This window comes from Nyctereutes procyonoides, unplaced genomic scaffold, assembly GCF_905146905.1.
Source record: "Nyctereutes procyonoides isolate TBG_1078 unplaced genomic scaffold, NYPRO_anot_genome, whole genome shotgun sequence".
In the NCBI taxonomy this organism is placed as follows: Eukaryota; Metazoa; Chordata; class Mammalia; order Carnivora; family Canidae; genus Nyctereutes; species Nyctereutes procyonoides.
The window spans coordinates 48,205,998-48,223,714 of NW_026575140.1; the positions used below are offsets into that span (position 1 = coordinate 48,205,998).

The 17,717-nt window shown below is 58.7% G+C and overlaps 1 protein-coding gene across 1 annotated transcript in view; it reads left to right on the forward strand.

Annotated features, from left to right (window-relative positions):
• The window catches only part of MYO15A (myosin XVA), a 49,716-nt gene continuing 31,999 nt past the window's right edge, over nt 1-17,717 (forward strand). Inside the window, exons 1-17 of the mRNA XM_055306436.1 lie at nt 1-3,618; nt 5,743-5,825; nt 6,396-6,459; nt 7,275-7,384; nt 7,730-7,804; nt 8,058-8,148; nt 11,635-11,640; nt 11,953-12,056; nt 12,183-12,246; nt 13,144-13,257; nt 13,711-13,872; nt 15,139-15,252; nt 15,723-15,781; nt 15,895-16,018; nt 16,268-16,363; nt 16,759-16,890; nt 17,331-17,456. Of these exons, the coding sequence (XP_055162411.1) occupies nt 1-3,618; nt 5,743-5,825; nt 6,396-6,459; nt 7,275-7,384; nt 7,730-7,804; nt 8,058-8,148; nt 11,635-11,640; nt 11,953-12,056; nt 12,183-12,246; nt 13,144-13,257; nt 13,711-13,872; nt 15,139-15,252; nt 15,723-15,781; nt 15,895-16,018; nt 16,268-16,363; nt 16,759-16,890; nt 17,331-17,456 (5,142 nt within the window). The remainder of the gene's footprint in view (nt 3,619-5,742; nt 5,826-6,395; nt 6,460-7,274; nt 7,385-7,729; nt 7,805-8,057; nt 8,149-11,634; nt 11,641-11,952; nt 12,057-12,182; nt 12,247-13,143; nt 13,258-13,710; nt 13,873-15,138; nt 15,253-15,722; nt 15,782-15,894; nt 16,019-16,267; nt 16,364-16,758; nt 16,891-17,330; nt 17,457-17,717) is intronic.

The following is a 17,717-nucleotide window of genomic DNA, read 5'->3' on the forward strand; positions in this document are numbered from 1 at the left end:
ATGGCAAAGGAGGAAGAGGATGAGAAGAAAGCCAAGAAAGGGAAAAAGGGGAAGAAGGTGCCGGAGCCGGAGAAGCCCAAACGGAGCCTGAAGGGAACGTCGCGGCTGTTCATGGGCTTCCGGGACCGCACGCCCAAGATCTCCAAGAAGGGCCAGTTCCGGAGCGCCTCGGCCTTCTTCTGGGGCCTGCACACTGGCCCACAGAAGACCAAGCGCAAGAAGAAGGCGCGCACCGTGCTCAAGTCTACGTCCAAGCTCATGACGCAAATGCGCGTGGGCAAGAAGAAGCGGGCGATGAAGGGCAAGAAGCCGTCCTTCATGGTCATCCGCTTCCCGGGCCGGCGCGGCTACGGCCGCCTGCGGCCGCGCGCACAGTCGCTCAGCAAGGCGTCCACGGCCATCAACTGGCTCACCAAGAAATTCCTCCTCAAAAAGGCCGAGGAGTCCGGCAGCGAGCAGGCCACGCTGGACGCCTGGCTCAACCGCGGGGACTCCCGCGTGGGCTCCCGCAAGCTGCCCTTCCCGTCGGGCGCCGAGATCCTGCGGCACGGAGGCCGCCTCCGCAGGTTCCCGCGCAGCCGCAGCATCTACGCGTCGGGCGAGCCCGTGGGCTTCCTGCCCTTCGAGGACGAGGCCCCGTTCCGGCCCTCGGGCTCCCGCAGGTCGCTGTACGGGCTCGAGGGCTTCCAGGACCTGGGCGAGTACTATGACTACCACCGCGAGGGCGACGACTTCTACGACCGCCAGTCGCTCTACCAGTACGAGGAGGAGCAGGAGCCCTACGTGGGCTACGGCCGCTACGGCCCCTACGGCCCCGCCTGGCCGCCCTACGGAGACGGCGCCCACGGGTACCCGCCCGGGGACCCCTACGGGTACTACCCCCCGGACTATTACAGCGGCCCCTACTACCCCACCTACCCCTACGGCTACGGCTACGGCTACGACGATTATGAGCCCCCGTACGCGCCCCCGGCGGGGTACGCGTCCCCCTACAGCTACTACGACGGCTACCAGGGCGATCTGTACCCCCGCGGCTACTACCTGGACCCCTACCTACCTTATGAGGCGCCATACCCGCCCTACGACCTGCCGTACGACGTGCCCTATTTGGACCCCCACGGGGTGCCCTATGGCGCCCCCTACGGCATCCCCTACGCCGAAGGCATCTATGATAGTGGGGGCGACCAGGCCATCTACGCTCCAGAAGTGCCCTACCTTTACGCAGAGGAGCCGGCCCTCGGGTACCCGTGGGTGCCGCCGCCCATCCTGTCGCCCCACAACCCGTACGCCCACCCCATGGATGACATCGCGGAGCTGGAGGAGCCGGAGGAGGCGGGTGGCGAGCGGCAGAGCACCTCCTTCCGCCTGCCCAGCGCCGCCTTTTTCGAGCAGCAGGGCATGGACAAGCCTGCCAGGTCCAAGCTCTCCCTCGTCCGCAGGTTCCGCCTCTTCCCGCGGCCCCAGGTGAAGCTGTTCGGGAAGGAGAAGCTGGACGTGTCCCTGCCGCCCTCCCTGGACATCCCTCTGCCCTTGGGGGACGCGGACGAAGACGAGGAAGAGGAGGAGATGCCCCCGGGGCCCTCGGGGCCCTACGCGCACCCCTTTTGGGGCTTCCTCACCCCGCGCCAGCGCAACCTGCAGCGCGCCCTGTCCGCCTTCGGCGCCCACCGGGGCCTGGGCTTCGGCCCTGAGTTCGGCCGCCCCCCGCCTCGCCCGGCCACCTCCCTGGCCAGGTTCCTCAAAAAGACGCTGTCGGAAAAAAAGCCCATCCCGCGTCTCAGGAGCAGCCAGAAGGCGCGGCTGGGAGGCCCCGCGGTCCGCGAGGCGGCCTACAAGCGCTTCGGCTACAAGCTGGCGGGCATGGACCCCGAGCGGCCCAGCACGCCCATCGTGCTCAGGAGGGCCGAGGCGCGGACGCGCAACAACAACAACTCCCACCGGCCGCCCGCGCCCGCACCCGCACCCGCACCTGCACCTGCACCTGCACCTCCGCCCGCGCCCCGGCCACCCTCCCACTGGAGCGCGCTCCTCCCCCCGCCGGCCACCCAGCGGCCCCCCAGCCCCGGCCCCGGGACCCCGCCTGCCCCACCCTTTGCTCCGACCTTATCCGGCCTGCCCCGGCCCGTGTCGCCCTACGGCTCTGTCCGCCGGCACCCGCCGCCCTGGGCCGCCCCAGCTCAGGTGCCCCTCACGCCCCCCGCCAGCTGGTGGGGCTTCATGGAGCCCCCTCCTGTGGCCCCGGAGGCGCCCCCCAACCTGCTGGCCTTCCCCGGCCGCCGGCCCTCCTTCAGAGGGTCCCACCAGCGATCTGCAGCCTTTGGCCTCCCCTGGCCCCCGCTGCCCTCGCGCCAGCCCTCCCTGAGGAGCCTGCCTGGCCTGGGCTACCGCTCGCCCATGGGGGGACCGTCCCCTCAGCCATCCCTGCGCACCCGACCCTTCCAGCCTCCCTTCTCGCCCCCGCCCCGCCGGCCCCACTCGCTCCGGGAGCCCCAGTCTCCGCGCCGCATCTCTGGGCGCCTGGGCCCACCCCGCTCACCGGTGCTGGGCTCCCCGCGGCCACCCTCGCCGCCTCCTCTGTTGGGCCACGGCTCCCGATTCCGATCACTCAACCTGCCCTCGCACCTCCCGCACACGTGGCGCCGCCGAAGTGAGCCGCCCACCAGGGCTGTGAAGCCACGGGTGCGCCATCCCTTTCATCGGCCTCCTGGGCCTGGGTCCTGGCCGGCGGCAGCAGTAGCAGCCCCTGAGCGCCGGGAGAGCCAGAGGGAGCCCGAGGACTCAGAGACACCCTGGATGGTGCCCCCACTGGTCCCCAGCTGGGATGTAGATGTGCCTCCCACCCAGCGACCCCCCTCGCCCTGGCCAGGAGGTGCAGGCAGCCACCGTGGCTTTTCCAGGCCACCCCCTGTGCCGGAAAACCCCTTCCTCCAGTACGTGGGCCCTGTGCCGGCCCCGGCTTCCCAACCTGAGGACCCAGCCTCGGACTTGACTGATGTCTTCCTGGTTAGACACCACGATCCAGGGCCTGGACAGTTGGTAAAATCAGCCAGCTCGATCCCTGAGAAGCCAGAAGAAGAGGCCACTCTGGAGGGCCTTCAGCCACCAGCAGAGCCTGAGCCCTCAACCCCGACACCTCCCAAAGACTCCCCGCCACAGCGGAAGGCGCTAAGGCTCAGCCTCTCCTACCCACTGGCCACCTGTGAAAAGATGAGAGCCACGTGGCCACCATGGCGCCGCTGGGGGACACTGCCCAGCGTCCCAGCCCCCTTGGCACCTACTGGGCCCCCAGGGCCCCTGCCCAAGGCGGGTGAGCGGCGCCAAGCAGGCCCTGGGCGTTTTGCTGTGGTCATGCCACAGGTGCAAAAACTCAGTGCTTTCCAGCGAGTTCGTCCTGCCGCCCTGCAGCCTCCTGTCCAGGTTACCCAGGACCCAGAGCCCAGGCCCAAGCCAAGAGCCTGGAGTTTGCTCTGGTCTTGTTTCTGGCTGCCAGCAGAGGCCCATCGACCCTGGCCACCACTGCTCACCCGCCCCCAGTCCTGCCGCCTGGGCCCTCAAGGCAATTGCCTGCCTCATGGGGGCCCCTGGGAAGAAGTTGGCCCCAAAAGCTGGTGGAACAAGGTATGAGGGCATAGGTCAGAGGGAGAGCTTGGGGGTTCTGTCCTGGGAAGTGGAGGCAAGAAACAGCCTCACGACCCTGGTGAGGCGCTGCCTGCTTGTGCCTCAGTATTCCCATCTGTAACCTGAGGAGAACAGCCTTTGGGCTCCCCAGGAGATGCCGGCACAGGCACGCACAGTACAGAGACTCTGGAAACTTCTCCTTGTCACTTGAGGAAAGGGATCTTGTCCTAGCCTGTGCTCTGGGCAGCCTAAGTTCTGGGTTAGTCTGGATAGCACATCTGTCCCCAGCAGCCCCTCACAGATTTTGTCTGAATACAAGACCTCAGGGCTTGGCTGTCCACCCTGCCTCATCCCCACATCCATGTCCATACTATTTCTCTTGCCACCTACTGACCCTCCCCCAGGATGAAGTTCCTCTCCTGAGTTGTTGCTTGTGGGCAGTTCCCTGGGCTGCAGGATTCTGAACTGTCCAAGGATGAGGGGCTCAGGAACCAAACTTGTAGCATCCTCATTGCATGGTGAGGAAACTGAGGCCTAGAAGGTCACACGGTGGATCAGGGGCCGAGTTAGGAGCCTGTCCAGGCCCCCTGTGGAGTGCAGGGCAGGTGGCTTGTCTGAAGGGTGCCAAGCTCGTGCCTGGCTACCACGTTCATGGCGGAATGCGAGCCTGATGCTGGGTGGCCCTCAGTGGAGGGGGGTGGTCACCGGAGACTCCCCCGGGACGCCTGGGGTAGGCGGGGCATGCAGGGGTGGTGGGTGTTTCTCAGCCTCTGCAGACGATGCCCCGGGGAGCGGGTGGCTAGCCGGCCCGGCAATGGCGACCGGGGCAGCCTGGCTGTTGGGGGGGCCCTGGCCCCGGCGCCGGGTGCCCCGTGCTGTGTGGGCTGCAGCATTGTGGGAGCGGGGCGCGGGGCGCCCAGGGGTGAGGGGCAAGGATGCCTGGGCCCTCCTCACCCTGGAATACGTGAGTGGCTGAATTATTCAGGGTTTGTGGCCACTGGCGCACATGGCCAGACGGGTGGGCGGGAGGCCAGGGCCTCAAGGGTGATACTTGCTGTGCCCTACTTAGCAGCCGGTGACAGGCATGCAGCATGCAGGGCTCCCTCCTGGTGTCCCCTTTCCTTACCTGCTCCGAGAAGGATGCAGGCTGGATCCGAGAGGCTGGAAAGGCAGGATGCACACGTGTGCTTGCGGTCATGCGGGTCACATGCAGGCCTTTGTGCCTGGGATATGTCCTTAGGTATACCGTGGCCAAATAAGGGAAGCATGTATGTGTAATGTGTCTGTGCCAGGGTCTGAGCAAATGTGGCATTATTGGTGTCAAGAATGTGCACATAAATGGGCATGGTGGCAGCAGGTGGCATCAGGACTTTTGTCTTGAGCCCCCCAGGTGTGGTTGAGACAGCCTCAGCTCTCTATGCACACGAGAATGTATCAAATGGACATTGAGAGCATGTACCTATGCATGTATGCCTCTAGCCAGGCATCCCATGCCTGCATGCGTGTCCATAGGCAATTTGTAAGACTAGGGGTGTGTAGGAGTCGCATTAGCTGCAAATGCCTTTGCATTTGGGTCTGAGTGTAGGGGTCTGCATGTTTGCCCTGGGCTGGGTACAGGGGCCTGGTGCTGAGTGGGAGAGTCTCAGTGTCCACCTTCCTCAAGGCCCCATCCACCAGGACATGGATGTTCATCAGGTTGTCACATAAGCAAACATTTGGGGTCCACCTGGGGAAAGGGTATCAGTGTTGGAGAACATGAAGTTGGGAGCACTTCTGGGCAGAGGGAATAGTGTGTGTGTGTGTGTGTGTGTGTGTGTGTGTGTGTGTGTGTGTACACGTGGGCACGTGCGTGTTCTCACCCCCAGGTCAGGACACTTGAGAGCACATGGGAGCACCTGCTGCAGAAAATGCATGGGCAGAGGGCAGGCATGTGCTCCAGGAGTAAGGGTTGTATGCGGGTTCTGTGGGGCTCAGTATTCCACAGCAGGGAGGCTGCAGGACCCAGCCTGGCCTTGGCCTTGGGGATCCTTCCTCCCCAACAGGAGCAGGTCCCAGGCATGTCTAAGATAGGCGGCCACGCATGGATGCCCTCCAACCAAGCCAACCACAGACTCTCTCTCATAGATGCACTCCATCCGCAACCTGCCCACCACACGGTTCCACGAGCAGTGCCGGGAGGATGGTGTGGAGGACATGACGCAGCTGGAGTGAGTGGAGCGGGGGGTGGGGGGCTCAGCAGGGGGTCACCACAGGGTTGCACACTTCTGGCCAAAGCACCTCCTCCTGCTTGGGGTGCCTCTCACCTCCTGGCACGTTTCCAGTGCTTCTATTTCCTCATCCGTGAAGTGGGAGCCATGCAGCATCACAAAGCCAGAGTGTGTGTGTCTGAGCTGTGAGTCAGATGGGCCTGAGTTCAAATCCCAGCCTCACCACTTACTGGCTGAAAGACTTTGACACTCTGTGCCTCAGTTTCTCATCTGCAAGATGGGGGTGGATGGCAGTTACTGTGGGATGCCCAAAATGTCAGGGTTATGTTGGTCAATATCATCTCCCAGTCACAGTGACTTGGCCCTCACGTCTGCTTCCCAAGAGCATCCCCCACTCAGTGAGGTGGGGAGGTGACTATCATATACATGGAGAAACTGAGGCACAGAACAGAAGGAACTTTCCCAAGGTCTCACGGTTGGTTTCAGACACAGGACTTGAACCCAGGCCTTTTTGACCAAAGCCCTGGACTGAGGGGGGCCCTGATGTTTCCCCTCTTCCTGCCCTCCCAGAGACCTCCAAGAGACCACTGTGCTGTCTAACCTCAAGACCAGATTTGAACGGAACCTCATCTATGTAAGTCATGGGGCTGGCTCTGCCCTGAGCTCAAATCAGAAAAGTAGCTGCCTCTTGGGGCCACAGTGGGAAGCACAGATTTCTCCTGCTGAGCTCCAGATGTGTGGCTTCTGGTTTGAACTCTGGGGTTTCTATCATTGGAGTATAACATGCTAGAGCCCAGGGCTCTAAAATCCAAAGTCCTGAAACACAGAGTCTTAGAACAGTGGATGCCAGAGACACATCTGGAGACAGGAAACTCAGAAGTGTGACCGCTTACTGGGAACCTAGTAGATAAAGCTTCCAGAGACCTGGAATCCATAGGCCTGGATCCCAGGAAGAGAGAGAGGTGGAAGGGGGCCGGAGAGATGGAAGGGGGCTGCTGGCCCCACAACAGTGGGCCAGATGGCCAGAGGCCCAGAACCACAGAGCAGGAGGGAGGGCCGGCCACAAGGGCTCTTGCCACCTCAGAATGCCCCGGGCTCCCAACTCCCTCCCCACTCCAGGCAGTGGAGGTTTGACCTCACTTCAAGGCAGAACCTTCTGGAACCTGGCCCTGACTATGCATAAATGAAGTACACGATAGCTGACATAGCCACCTTTGCAGATTTGTGGCTGTGGGGTTTTGCTCACTTTAGCTGCCTCCCAGCCTCAGCCTGGTCCATTTCTCAACCAGAGTAGATCCCCCATCAAGCTTATGAGAGGGCCCCTGGGGCAAACACAGAGGCTGGGCAGCCAGACACCTGACCCCATGGAAACGGGGCTCCAGGCTCCTGGAAGCTGGGGAGGAGGGCCACGAGAAGGCATAGGCTCTGAAGCCCCTGCCTGCCCAGCAGACCTACATTGGCAGCATCCTGGTGTCGATGAACCCGTACCGAATGTTTGGAATCTATGGGCCAGAGCAGGTGCAGCAGTACAATGGGCGGGCCCTGGGAGAAAATCCCCCGTGAGTGTCTCTGGGGTTGGGGATGGGGTTCTCCTCAGGTCTCCTGGGTCCCTCTGCCTGAGCCAGGCAAGTCCCTGCCTGCCCCTAAGCCAAGGGTGGGGGCAGCTAGTGGCTGGCAGCCCACCTGTTGGGCCCAGTTGGTTTTTCCCCCAGTCTGGCCACAGTCCTCTCCACGTTGTTGGCCATGGTGGCTCCGACCAGAATGGGGGCAGGGAGCATTTCCCCAGGGTGGAGGGTGGAGCAGAATTGGCTGCCAGGGTGGACAGAGATGCTTTCCTACCTGACCCTTCAGGGGTTTGAGAGGTGGAGTCCTGTCCCAGTGATACCTGTGGCCTGTCTCTCCAGGCACCTCTTTGCAATTGCAAATCTTGCTTTCGCCAAAATGCTTGATGCCAAACAGAATCAGTGCATAATTATCAGGTGGGTTAGGCTGGGGACCTTTGTGTGCATGGGGCAGGGTGGGGGCTGGGGGAATGTATGGGAGGAATCTCAGATGACAGGTCTGCATCAGGCCAGACCTGCTGTGGGACCTGGGAAAAAATCGCTTGGCATCTCTGGGCCAGCCCGCCATGACCTCTTGTGTCATAGGAGGTTCATAGAAGGGTAGGGGTAGGGGGAGCCCAGAAGAGGCAGTGAACTGGTTGATGCTCACTCTGCTCCTTTGCGCTGTCAGCGGAGAGAGTGGCTCTGGAAAAACTGAGTCTACCAAGTTGATCCTGCGCTACCTGGCCGCCATGAACCAGAAACGAGGCATCACACAGCAGGTGAGTCTGTCTGTTGCATGGTCTGTCTGATTCCCCAGGACTTCCAAGCTTAGTGCTCCCCTAGAGACAGGCTCCTCGGCCCCAGTTGGAGGATGGGGAAGCCGAGGCTAGGGTTGTACTGTGAGGGCTCCTGGGACTCTGGCTCTTTCTGCCCCCCCCTCCCCACCCAGGGCACACCTGCCTGGCCAGAGTGGAAGCCCCATGGACATGGGCGTCACTCCATTTCTCCTACCTGGCCTTACCTTCTTGGTGGGCTGCAGTAGATGCTGGGGCACTGAGGACATGGGGCCAGGGGAGTGCAGGATTGGAGCATTGTGGAGAGGGCCACGTCTTCTCAGGTTTGGAACCTGAGAATGTGAGACCCTCAATAAAGCTTTTCCGGGGACTTACTGTTTGCCAGGCCCGGGCTAGGTGATGGGGAGGCAGGTGGCAGCAATACAACATTCCCACTCTCATGGAAATTTCATTATAGTAGAGGAAACAGAAGGAAAAAATACACAAGTAAATTATGTCTATGTGAAGAGGTGGGAAGTTGCAGAGGAAAAAAAAAGCAAGGAGGAGGGTGGGGAATTTGGGGGGATTGTAATTTGCAGCATGGTGGTCTATGAAGACTCTACTGAGAAGGTGAGGGAGGGGGCCCTGAAGACACCTGGAAGAAGACCAGACAGGCAGAGGGAAGAGCAAGTGCAAAGGCCCTGGGGTACAAGGAGGTCTAGTGTGCACAGGGGATGGCAAAGTGGTGTCATGGAGTCCAAGTGTGGGAAGACAGTGGCTTGGGCCAGGGGGTACTGATGAAGATGGTGAGCACAGCTAGACCCAGGTGCAGTTTAAAAGGTCAGCCAATGACTTGCTGAGGGACCTGTACTGGGGTGTGAGAGATGGGGTGGAGCTGTCATTAGTTGTGTGGGCAGGGCGGTGGAGGAAAGACAGGTACCCTGAGGAGTCTGCTGGGCGTCCACGGAAATGATGGGAAGGTGGTGGATACACCCATGTGCCTGGAGCTCAGAGAAGGTGAGTCTGGAGGTGAAGGCCCCTCAGCTCAGTCTCCAGAACCGAACTCTCAGACTTCCCGCCGCAGGCCATGAAGATCGGCAACGGGCCAGTGTCCCAGCCAGTGGCAGTCTGGGCAGGTGATCCAGGGACATCAGGTGGGGGCTGCGTGACCCTTAGTGGGAACTGGGTCAGCCCAGACTTGGTAGTCCAGAGGGGTCCCTTCCCCCAGGTCCCTCTGATGCCTGCCTCGGTCTGCTGCCCCTCCTATGCCAGCCTGGTCCTCTGGGGCCCTCCCTTTGCTCCAGGCAGGGTTTCAGAACCCCTCTGTTTAGACTTCTGCAAGGACTGGCTAGTAGGCAGGGAAAGGTGTGCACTGAGTACCGCCTACATGCTAGTGTTTTAGTTATGTTGTCACGTTAGGGCTGCCCTGCAGCCCTGGGAGGCAGGTTCATCTGTGTCCATATACGGACTGGGACACTGGGGTCTGGGAAGGGAGATGACTTACCTGATGTCCCCAAGTGTGTGTGTGTGTGTGTGTGTGTGTGTGTGTGTGTGTGTGTGTGAGCTGAGATCTGAAGCTCAAGGCAGAGAGCTGTCTTGGCAGGGATCAGGGAGGATGTAGCTGGGTCTGGGAGTTTCTGTGCCAGGCATTCCATAGATGCCAGTTGAGATAACCTGGGTCCATTTCCTAGCTGCTGTTCTGCCCTGCTCATGTAATCTGACGGTCCTTTCCTAGTGTCGGCTTCAGGCATGGCTGGATCCAGGGTCTTAAACAATGTCCCTTGGTTTGGCTCCACCCTCCCCATCTACAGGCATCATTCTCAACCTGGATCAGCAAGACAGTGTCACAGTGTACCACCCAGACTTCCCAACGTGCCAGTGAAAGTCTCAGGGTTCCCTCTTGCTGGACTAGATTTGGCCATAATTCTAGCTGGACCCAGCTGTGCCTCAACTGGCTGAGGCCCAGGCCACAGGCTCTGCCTCTGGGCTGAGACTGCAACAGGCGTTGCCTGGGGTGGAGAGTGACTGGGTGCCGCCCAGCCCAAACTACAGGCTATCACCCCACCTGCGGGTTGAGTAGAGGGCCCCACAGGACCACATGGGGTCCAGCCCAGCAGTCCTCTCCCCAGCCCCTGGCCGGACACTAGGAACAGAGGAGCAGCTGCCTCCCACTCAATGCCCTCAGGGGGATTCCAGAATAGGAAGTAATATAAGCCAAAATCCAGGCAGACCCCAATTCACTGAAGAGCCCCAGTTCAGCTCTTGTCTGAGAGCCCCAGTTCAGCTCTCGTCGGCTCCTGCTCTCGTCTGGCCCTTGGTCTACTCCTTTGTGCAATGGACACGGTATTTCCTGGACTAAATGGGACCATGAGAGTGAGCAGGTGAAGGGAACTGGCCCCTTCCCCAAAGTCACACTTCTGCAGAGAGTGGGCCTTCTCTGCTCCTTTTCTGAGAATTTATCCCGAGGAAATGACAACCCGAAAACACTGTGTACACAGTGACACGCATGCTTGTCACAGCGTTGTGATCTCATTCGTAGGACTCTGGAGTCCCCGGGCACCTTACCTGGCCTTTCCAAGCCTTTCTCTGATCTGTAAAATGGGTGCATTAGTACCTACCTCGCAGGATGGTTAACAACCATATAATTAGAGCAAAGGGTCTGGCACCCGGTAGGTGCCTAATAAACGGGAGCTGGGACTATCTATACCTTGGGCAGCTCTGCTGTCCTAAAACGCTGGTCCTTGTGTCACCCGTTTAGCAGATGCTCCTGGTTTGGTATAGATGCTGGGGACCTAGAGGTTTGTACACGGACAGAGATTCTTGCCTGTGGGGGCTGATGTTCTAGTGGGAGAGACAGGATACAAATAAGTGAGGTGATTTGCCAGCGGTGCTGAGGGCTGCAGGGGGAGGGATTTCTGGTCCAGAGGCTGGTGAGGGCCTGGGTGCCGAGGGAAGCGTCAGGGGGCCATGGTGCAGTGCAGAGCAAGGGAGGGGAGAAGAGGAGACAGAGTCCCCAGGAGCTTGGCTTTGCAGGGTTTGGAGTCACAGCAAGGGCTTGGCTAGAGCCTGAGTGGCGCGGAAGCCGTGAGGAGAAATGTGACCTACCACAGGTTTTCAGAGGACCCCTTGCCCCCAGAGGAGCACAGCCAGGATCAGGAAGGAAGCTCTTCCGGGAGCCCAGATGGTTGACCACTGGTGGTCCATGGGGATGGGGTAAAGATGATATCCCCAGAGCCTTTTGGCAGGTAGACCCCGCAGACTCCCACACCCCAGGGCCACACTGCAGTCCCTAGGCCCAGACAGCTGGGTTCATGGGTTTGCTCTCACCTGGCAACCTCCGCCCTGTCCACCCCAGGGGTCCAAGGGGTCTGTGGTTACTCTGTGGTCTAAGGCCCTGGTGGCCTGGAGGGAGAGGGGTTCAGTCCCATGGGTGACCTGCTTCTGTTCTTGTCCCTCTGTCTTCCTCTTCCTCCGTCCTGGGCACTCCTGAAGATAAAGGTACTTGGAGTGTGCACGTGTGCCTCTGAGTGTGTGCACACACGCGTGTGTGGTGGCAGGATGGGCAGGAAGGGGCATCCAAAGACCTGTCCTGCCTGGGGGCTGCTGTGGGAGGGGTCTGAATGTGGGGGAGCATGAGGGGCAATGGGGGACACTGGGGACACCCAAGGGTTCTACAGGGAGTCCACCTGCAGTGGCCCCTCACACAGGGGGTCTTCATGGAGGTCTGTGTCTGGGAACACCTAGGGGCAGCCCCAGCTGTGCTCCCTACTCCAGGCCCCTACAACAATTCCCACATGTTCTGGGGTCCAGATCCTGGAGGCAACACCCCTCTTGGAATCCTTTGGTAACGCCAAAACCGTCAGGAATGACAACTCCAGCCGCTTCGGGAAGTTTGTGGAGGTCTTTCTGGAAGGGTGAGTGGGACGGTGGAGGGAAGGACCCCCAGGGGCCTTGCGGCCCACCCATGTCCTCAGAGCCCACACCAGCCACTCCCCCCACCCACCTACCCTGCACAAGCTGACTGTTCTCCCCGTCTCTAGGGGCATGATTTCTGGTGCCATAACCTCCCAGTACCTGCTCGAGAAATCCAGGATTGTGTTTCAGGTGGGCCAGACCCTCCCAGGCCCTGTATGTTGGGTTGGGCTAGGGGTAGGTAGGTACTCAGAGCCTGGCACCTGCTGGGGCTGGGGAAATGTTGAATTGATGAACAGAGATGTGTGTGTGTGTGTGAGAGAGAGAGAGAGAGAGAGAGAGAGAGAGAGAGAGAGAGAGCAGGTGATCTCACCCCCTATAGCTACATTGCCCCTTTCTTGTCCCTAAAGCACATGATCCAGCCATGATCCTCCTCAGGACCTTTGTACCTATGATTTCTTCTGTCTGAGCACCTCTCCCATACACCTGCATGACCAAACCCCTCATCTCCTCCAGGTCTTCCCTGAAATGTCACCTGCTCAGGGAGGCTGTCGCATTTAAACCAACGCCCCTCTCCACCCCACCAGAACTCCCTGGCCCCTTCCCTGCTTTATTTCTCTCCGGAGCACTGTTCTCCATCTGACATGTCTTATTTTGACCAGTGATTTGCTAAGTGCTCATCTCCCCAGCCAGCGGACAGGCTCTGTGAGGTCGAGGGCTTCTGTCTCCCTTGCTCCCCACTGGGCCTTGAGAGCCTGCACCAGGGCCTGTGACACACTGGCACTCAGCCGCCCTGGTGGAGCAAACCATCAGGAGGCCCTGTGTGTTGTGTGGCCCCTCTGGACCGTGAACACAGCTTACACAGGTGTGTGTGCCCGATGTGCACAAGAGAAGAAAGACTACCTTGCTCTTATTCCTCCAAGCAAAATTAAATACTGACCTGAGCTGCCTCCCTACCACCATCTGGGGCCTGGGCTCACCTCTGGGCCCTTGTGTACCAGTATGGGCCAGCACACCTGGCCTTGTGTGTGTCTGGGGGTCTTCTACGTGGGTGGCTCCTTTCTCTGCACCCACCCTGCTACCCTACAGGCCAAAAATGAAAGGAACTACCACATCTTCTATGAGCTGCTGGCTGGGCTGCCTGCCCAGCTGCGACAAGCCTTCAGTCTACAGGAGGCTGAGACCTACTACTACCTGAACCAGGTGAGCAGTGCAGGCGTCCGAGGGCCCCCGGGTCTGGCATCCCTGCCCCATCACCCTGGGTGGGCTGAGAGAACCAACTCATGGTGTCCTAATAGCCAGCAAAGGCAATGGGGGTTGGGGGCCATGATTTTGATTGAAAGTGTCTCATCATGACAAGGGTGACAGGCATCTTTAGGGTCCTAGGGGGTGTGGGGGGCTACCTCATTTCATTTCTCTATAGCTTAGAACAGAGCTAAGCAGCCTGGAGTTATGGCATTTCCCCCTTTGAGCCTCAGTTTCCTCCTCTGTGAAATGGGGACAGCATAATACCACTTTTAAGGGATGTTGTGAGGACTAGACGAGCAAACACATGTAAAGCACTTGATCAGGGCCCGGCATGCACCACCTGCTTGGGGCCTCAGGGCTGGAGGGCCTGGCCAGGGTCCCTGACCCCTGGTGCCTGCCCTTGCCCAGGGCGGGAACTGTGAGATCTCAGGGAAGAGTGACTCAGATGACTTCCGCCGGCTCCTGGCTGCCATGGAGGTGCTGGGCTTCAGTGGTGAGGACCAGGACAGCATCTTCCGCATCCTGGCATCCATTCTGCACCTGGGCAATGTCTACTTCGAGAAGTATGAGGTGAGAGAGCCCATAGCCCCCCATGGGGCCCTGACACCCTCAGGAGGCAGGTCATCTCCTCAAAAGCTTGGGAGCCATCTATATTTGCTTTTTGGGGTACGCTGTGCATGTATCATTTGTTATCTCCCATGACCCTCCAGCCACCATTGGAGTTGCTCCTCTTTTTTTTCTTATTCATGTATGAGAGTTTTTAATATATGTGAAGGAAGTCCACCCTTTGTCTCTGATGTGAATTGCAAATATGTTTTCTAGCTTATTATTTCTATTTTGATTTGTATCCAAGTTTTTTGGTGTTTTGCTTGCTGGTTTGTCCTATTTTGTTTTGTTTTTTTGCCACGTAGATTTTGAGAGTGATTTTCAGGCATTTTATTTATGCATCATTTCTTATATAAATTTTAGACTTTTAATCACTTTTGGAGACAGTTATTTCTCTAACATTGTAACAGCTTTCTCCCATAATTTTTTATGATGTGTGTGTGTTAACATTTAATCTTTGGCTCACCAGGCATTTATCCCAGGAAGATGTGAGGTTGGAATCCAATTTCTTTTTTCCCACATGGTTACTTAGTTATGCTAATCCTGTAATTCAAGATATACAATCATGCACTAAATTCATGCACTAAATTCTCACACATATTTATGCCTAATTCCTGATTGCCTATTGTGCTTCATTAATCTATGTATTGTGTTTCTATCCCCACACTGTTTTTTTTTTAAAGATTTTATTTATTCATGAGAGACACACACACACACACACAGAGAGAGAGAGGCAGAGACACAGGCAGAGGGAGAAGCAGGCTCCATGCAGGGAGCCCGATGTGGGACTTGATCCCGGGTCTCCAGGATCACACCCTGGGCTGAAGGCGGCGCTAAACTGCTGAGCCACCTGGGCTGCCCTCCACACTGTTTTCTTTAAAAGATTTTATTTATTTATTTGTAAGAGAGTGTGTGTGTGCAGGCAAGGACAGAAGGAGGGGCAGAGGCAGAGGGAGAAGCAGGATGTGGGACTCGATTCCAGGACCCTGAGATTATGACCTGAGCCCAAGAGAGATGCTTAACCTACTGAGCCCCCCAGGTACCCCCCGAGGCCTTAATTCCCCCCAGGGGTTTAATTATTATAACTCTAACATGTTTGAGTATCTCACGGGGCCCCCTTCACTCCCCTTCTATCTCAGGATTTTCCTGGTTTTTGTAGCTTACGTTTTTTATACAAGCTTTAAACCCAGTTATCTAGTTTGAAACACGCCACTGTTGGTGTTTACATAGACAGACGCGCAGGAGACCGCCTCGGTGGTGAGTGCCCGGGAGATCCAGGCTGTGGCGGAGCTCCTGCAGATCTCTCCCGAGGGCCTGCAGAAGGCCATCACATTCAAAGTGACTGTGAGTCCCTGGGCACCGTAGGCCATCAGAGCCTCCTGCCACTGCTTGGACAGCATAGGCTTCTCCTTGCGCCTCGATTGTTCTCCCTTTTTCACACCTGCTCATGCTTAAAGGCCCAATGCAGGCATCACCCCACCCTCCAGGAAGCCACCCCTGACCCCAGTGTGAGCTGTTACCTGCCCTGGGCTCCTACACCCTGGCCCTTTTTCTCTTCCCAAGGCTGATCTCACTGGGTCTGTCTGCTTATGCCTCTGTCTCCCCCATTAGACTAGCAGCCCTGCCCCCACCAGCATAGCCAGGCAGAGGGGGGATGAGAGGGTCCTGTTCTGCCCCTGGCCAGCTGTGTGCCTGAGACCAGTCACACCATCATTCTACCTCCCTCCCTTTCCCATAACTTCCCTAATCCTCTGGGGGGCTTCCTGGAGGTGGTGGCCAGCCTGCTGTCATTCAGGGGCCCCATCCCTCCCTAGGAGACAATGCGAGAGAAGATCTTCACCCCCTTAACCGTGGAGAGTGCCGTGGATGCCAGGTGAGGCCTTGCTCCTCCCTGCCTGAGCCCCTAATGCCTGCCCTGCCCACCCTTCACCCCCCACCCTGCCTCCGGCAATGTGCCCACCTGCCCCAGCACCATCTCTGACCCAGGGATGCCATCGCCAAGGTGTTGTATGCGCTGCTCTTCAGCTGGCTCATCGCCCGGGTCAACGCACTGGTGTCCCCGCGGCAGGACACACTGTCCATTGCCATCCTGGATATCTATGGCTTTGAGGTAGGGCTGTACGGGTGGATGAGGGACAGGGGACCTAAAGCCTCCTCTCCCCTTCTCTGCCTACAGCATCCACTGTCATCTGCCCCTGATTGCCTCTTATCTCCTTCACTCACTCTCAAGCACTCCCTGAGGCCATGGAAGGCAGGGAGGGCCCGGGGAGGCTGGGGTCGGTGAGCAGAGTCTTGGGTGGGGACACCTGGGCTGCTGGCCAAGGAGGGAGCAGGCCCAGCCTCACCACCCACCTGGCAGGACCTGAGCTTCAACAGCTTCGAGCAGCTGTGCATCAACTATGCAAACGAGAACCTTCAGTACCTTTTCAACAAGATCATCTTCCAGGAGGAGCAGGTGTGCACTCCCATGCCCATAGCACTCCTGTGCCCTTCTGTCTGGCTGGTGGGCCTCCTTGGAGCCAGACAGGAAATGCTGGCTCTTTAAAGGCAAATTGGAGGTGGTCAGGCGGAGTGGAGGGAACCAGCACATTCAAAGGCCCGTGCCCTGGATGGGGAAGCTGCTGGGTGCTGAGCCAAGAAAAGCTCTCTTGGGGGATCCCAAGCTCTGCTGGGCTGTCCCAGGTGGAGGGTGGAATAGGCTCAGAGATGGTTCATGTTGCCCCTCCATGGAATGAGCTTCCTATGCAAGCAGAGGTGCCCCGGCCAGGCCCCTTCATGTGGATCCAGCCTGGGAGGTAGGGTGGATGGGGCCTGGGCAGGGCCAGGAGGCTGAGCCCCTGACACCCACAGGAGGAGTACATCCGGGAACAGATAGACTGGCGGGAGATCACCTTTGCTGACAATCAGCCATGTATCAACCTCATCTCTCTGAAGCCCTATGGCATTCTGCGCATCCTTGATGACCAGTGCTGCTTTCCCCAGGTGAGCCATTGGCACTGGGTGAGCCTGGTCTGCTCGCTCAACATCTCTGAGCCTCATGTCCTCATCAGGCCCGGGTCCCGCCTTCTTCTCTGCTCTGGCCTGGGGACAGGAGCTCAGAATACCCAACCTGCTGATCACAACCCAGGGTGACTGAGGCTGGTTAGAGGGCAATGGGCTGCCAGAGTGGGGTACCAGCTTGGGAAGTCACAGAAGGCTTCCTGGAGGAGGTGACCTTGAGGTTGGACCTCAAACTCAGATTGGAAGACACAAGTAGGGACGTCCACTTAAGCTTCCCCACCTAGGGCAGTGGGCAGTCAGAGGCAGCTGTGACTTGCTCCTCCCCTGTGCTTTTCAGGAAACAGGGCTGCAGGATTTGTCACAAGCCCAGGGGCAGGGTGCCGGGGTTCCCTGCCCATCCTCTGACCCCTGCCTGCCTCTAGGCCACAGACCACACGTTTCTGCAGAAGTGCCATTACCACCACGGCGCCAATCCGCTCTACTCCAAACCCAAGATGCCGCTGCCCGAGTTCACCATCAAGCACTATGCAGGCAAAGTCACCTACCAGGTGAGACCCAGGACAGCCCACCCAGCCTCCAGGGCCACCGCAGTTGGAGATAGAAGCACAGCGGGGACTGCAGACACTCCCACCTCTTCTAGTCCTGGGCCTGCTGATCCTCAGCTGTGTGACCTTGGGCAAATTGCTTTACCTCTCTGAGCCCATCTTGTCCTCGAAATGGGGATCATGGTAGTGCCCATCTCATGTAAGTGTGGAAGCCTAGGGCTGGGGTGGATGTTAAAGAGTAGCTGTTATTAGTAGTGATGGGGT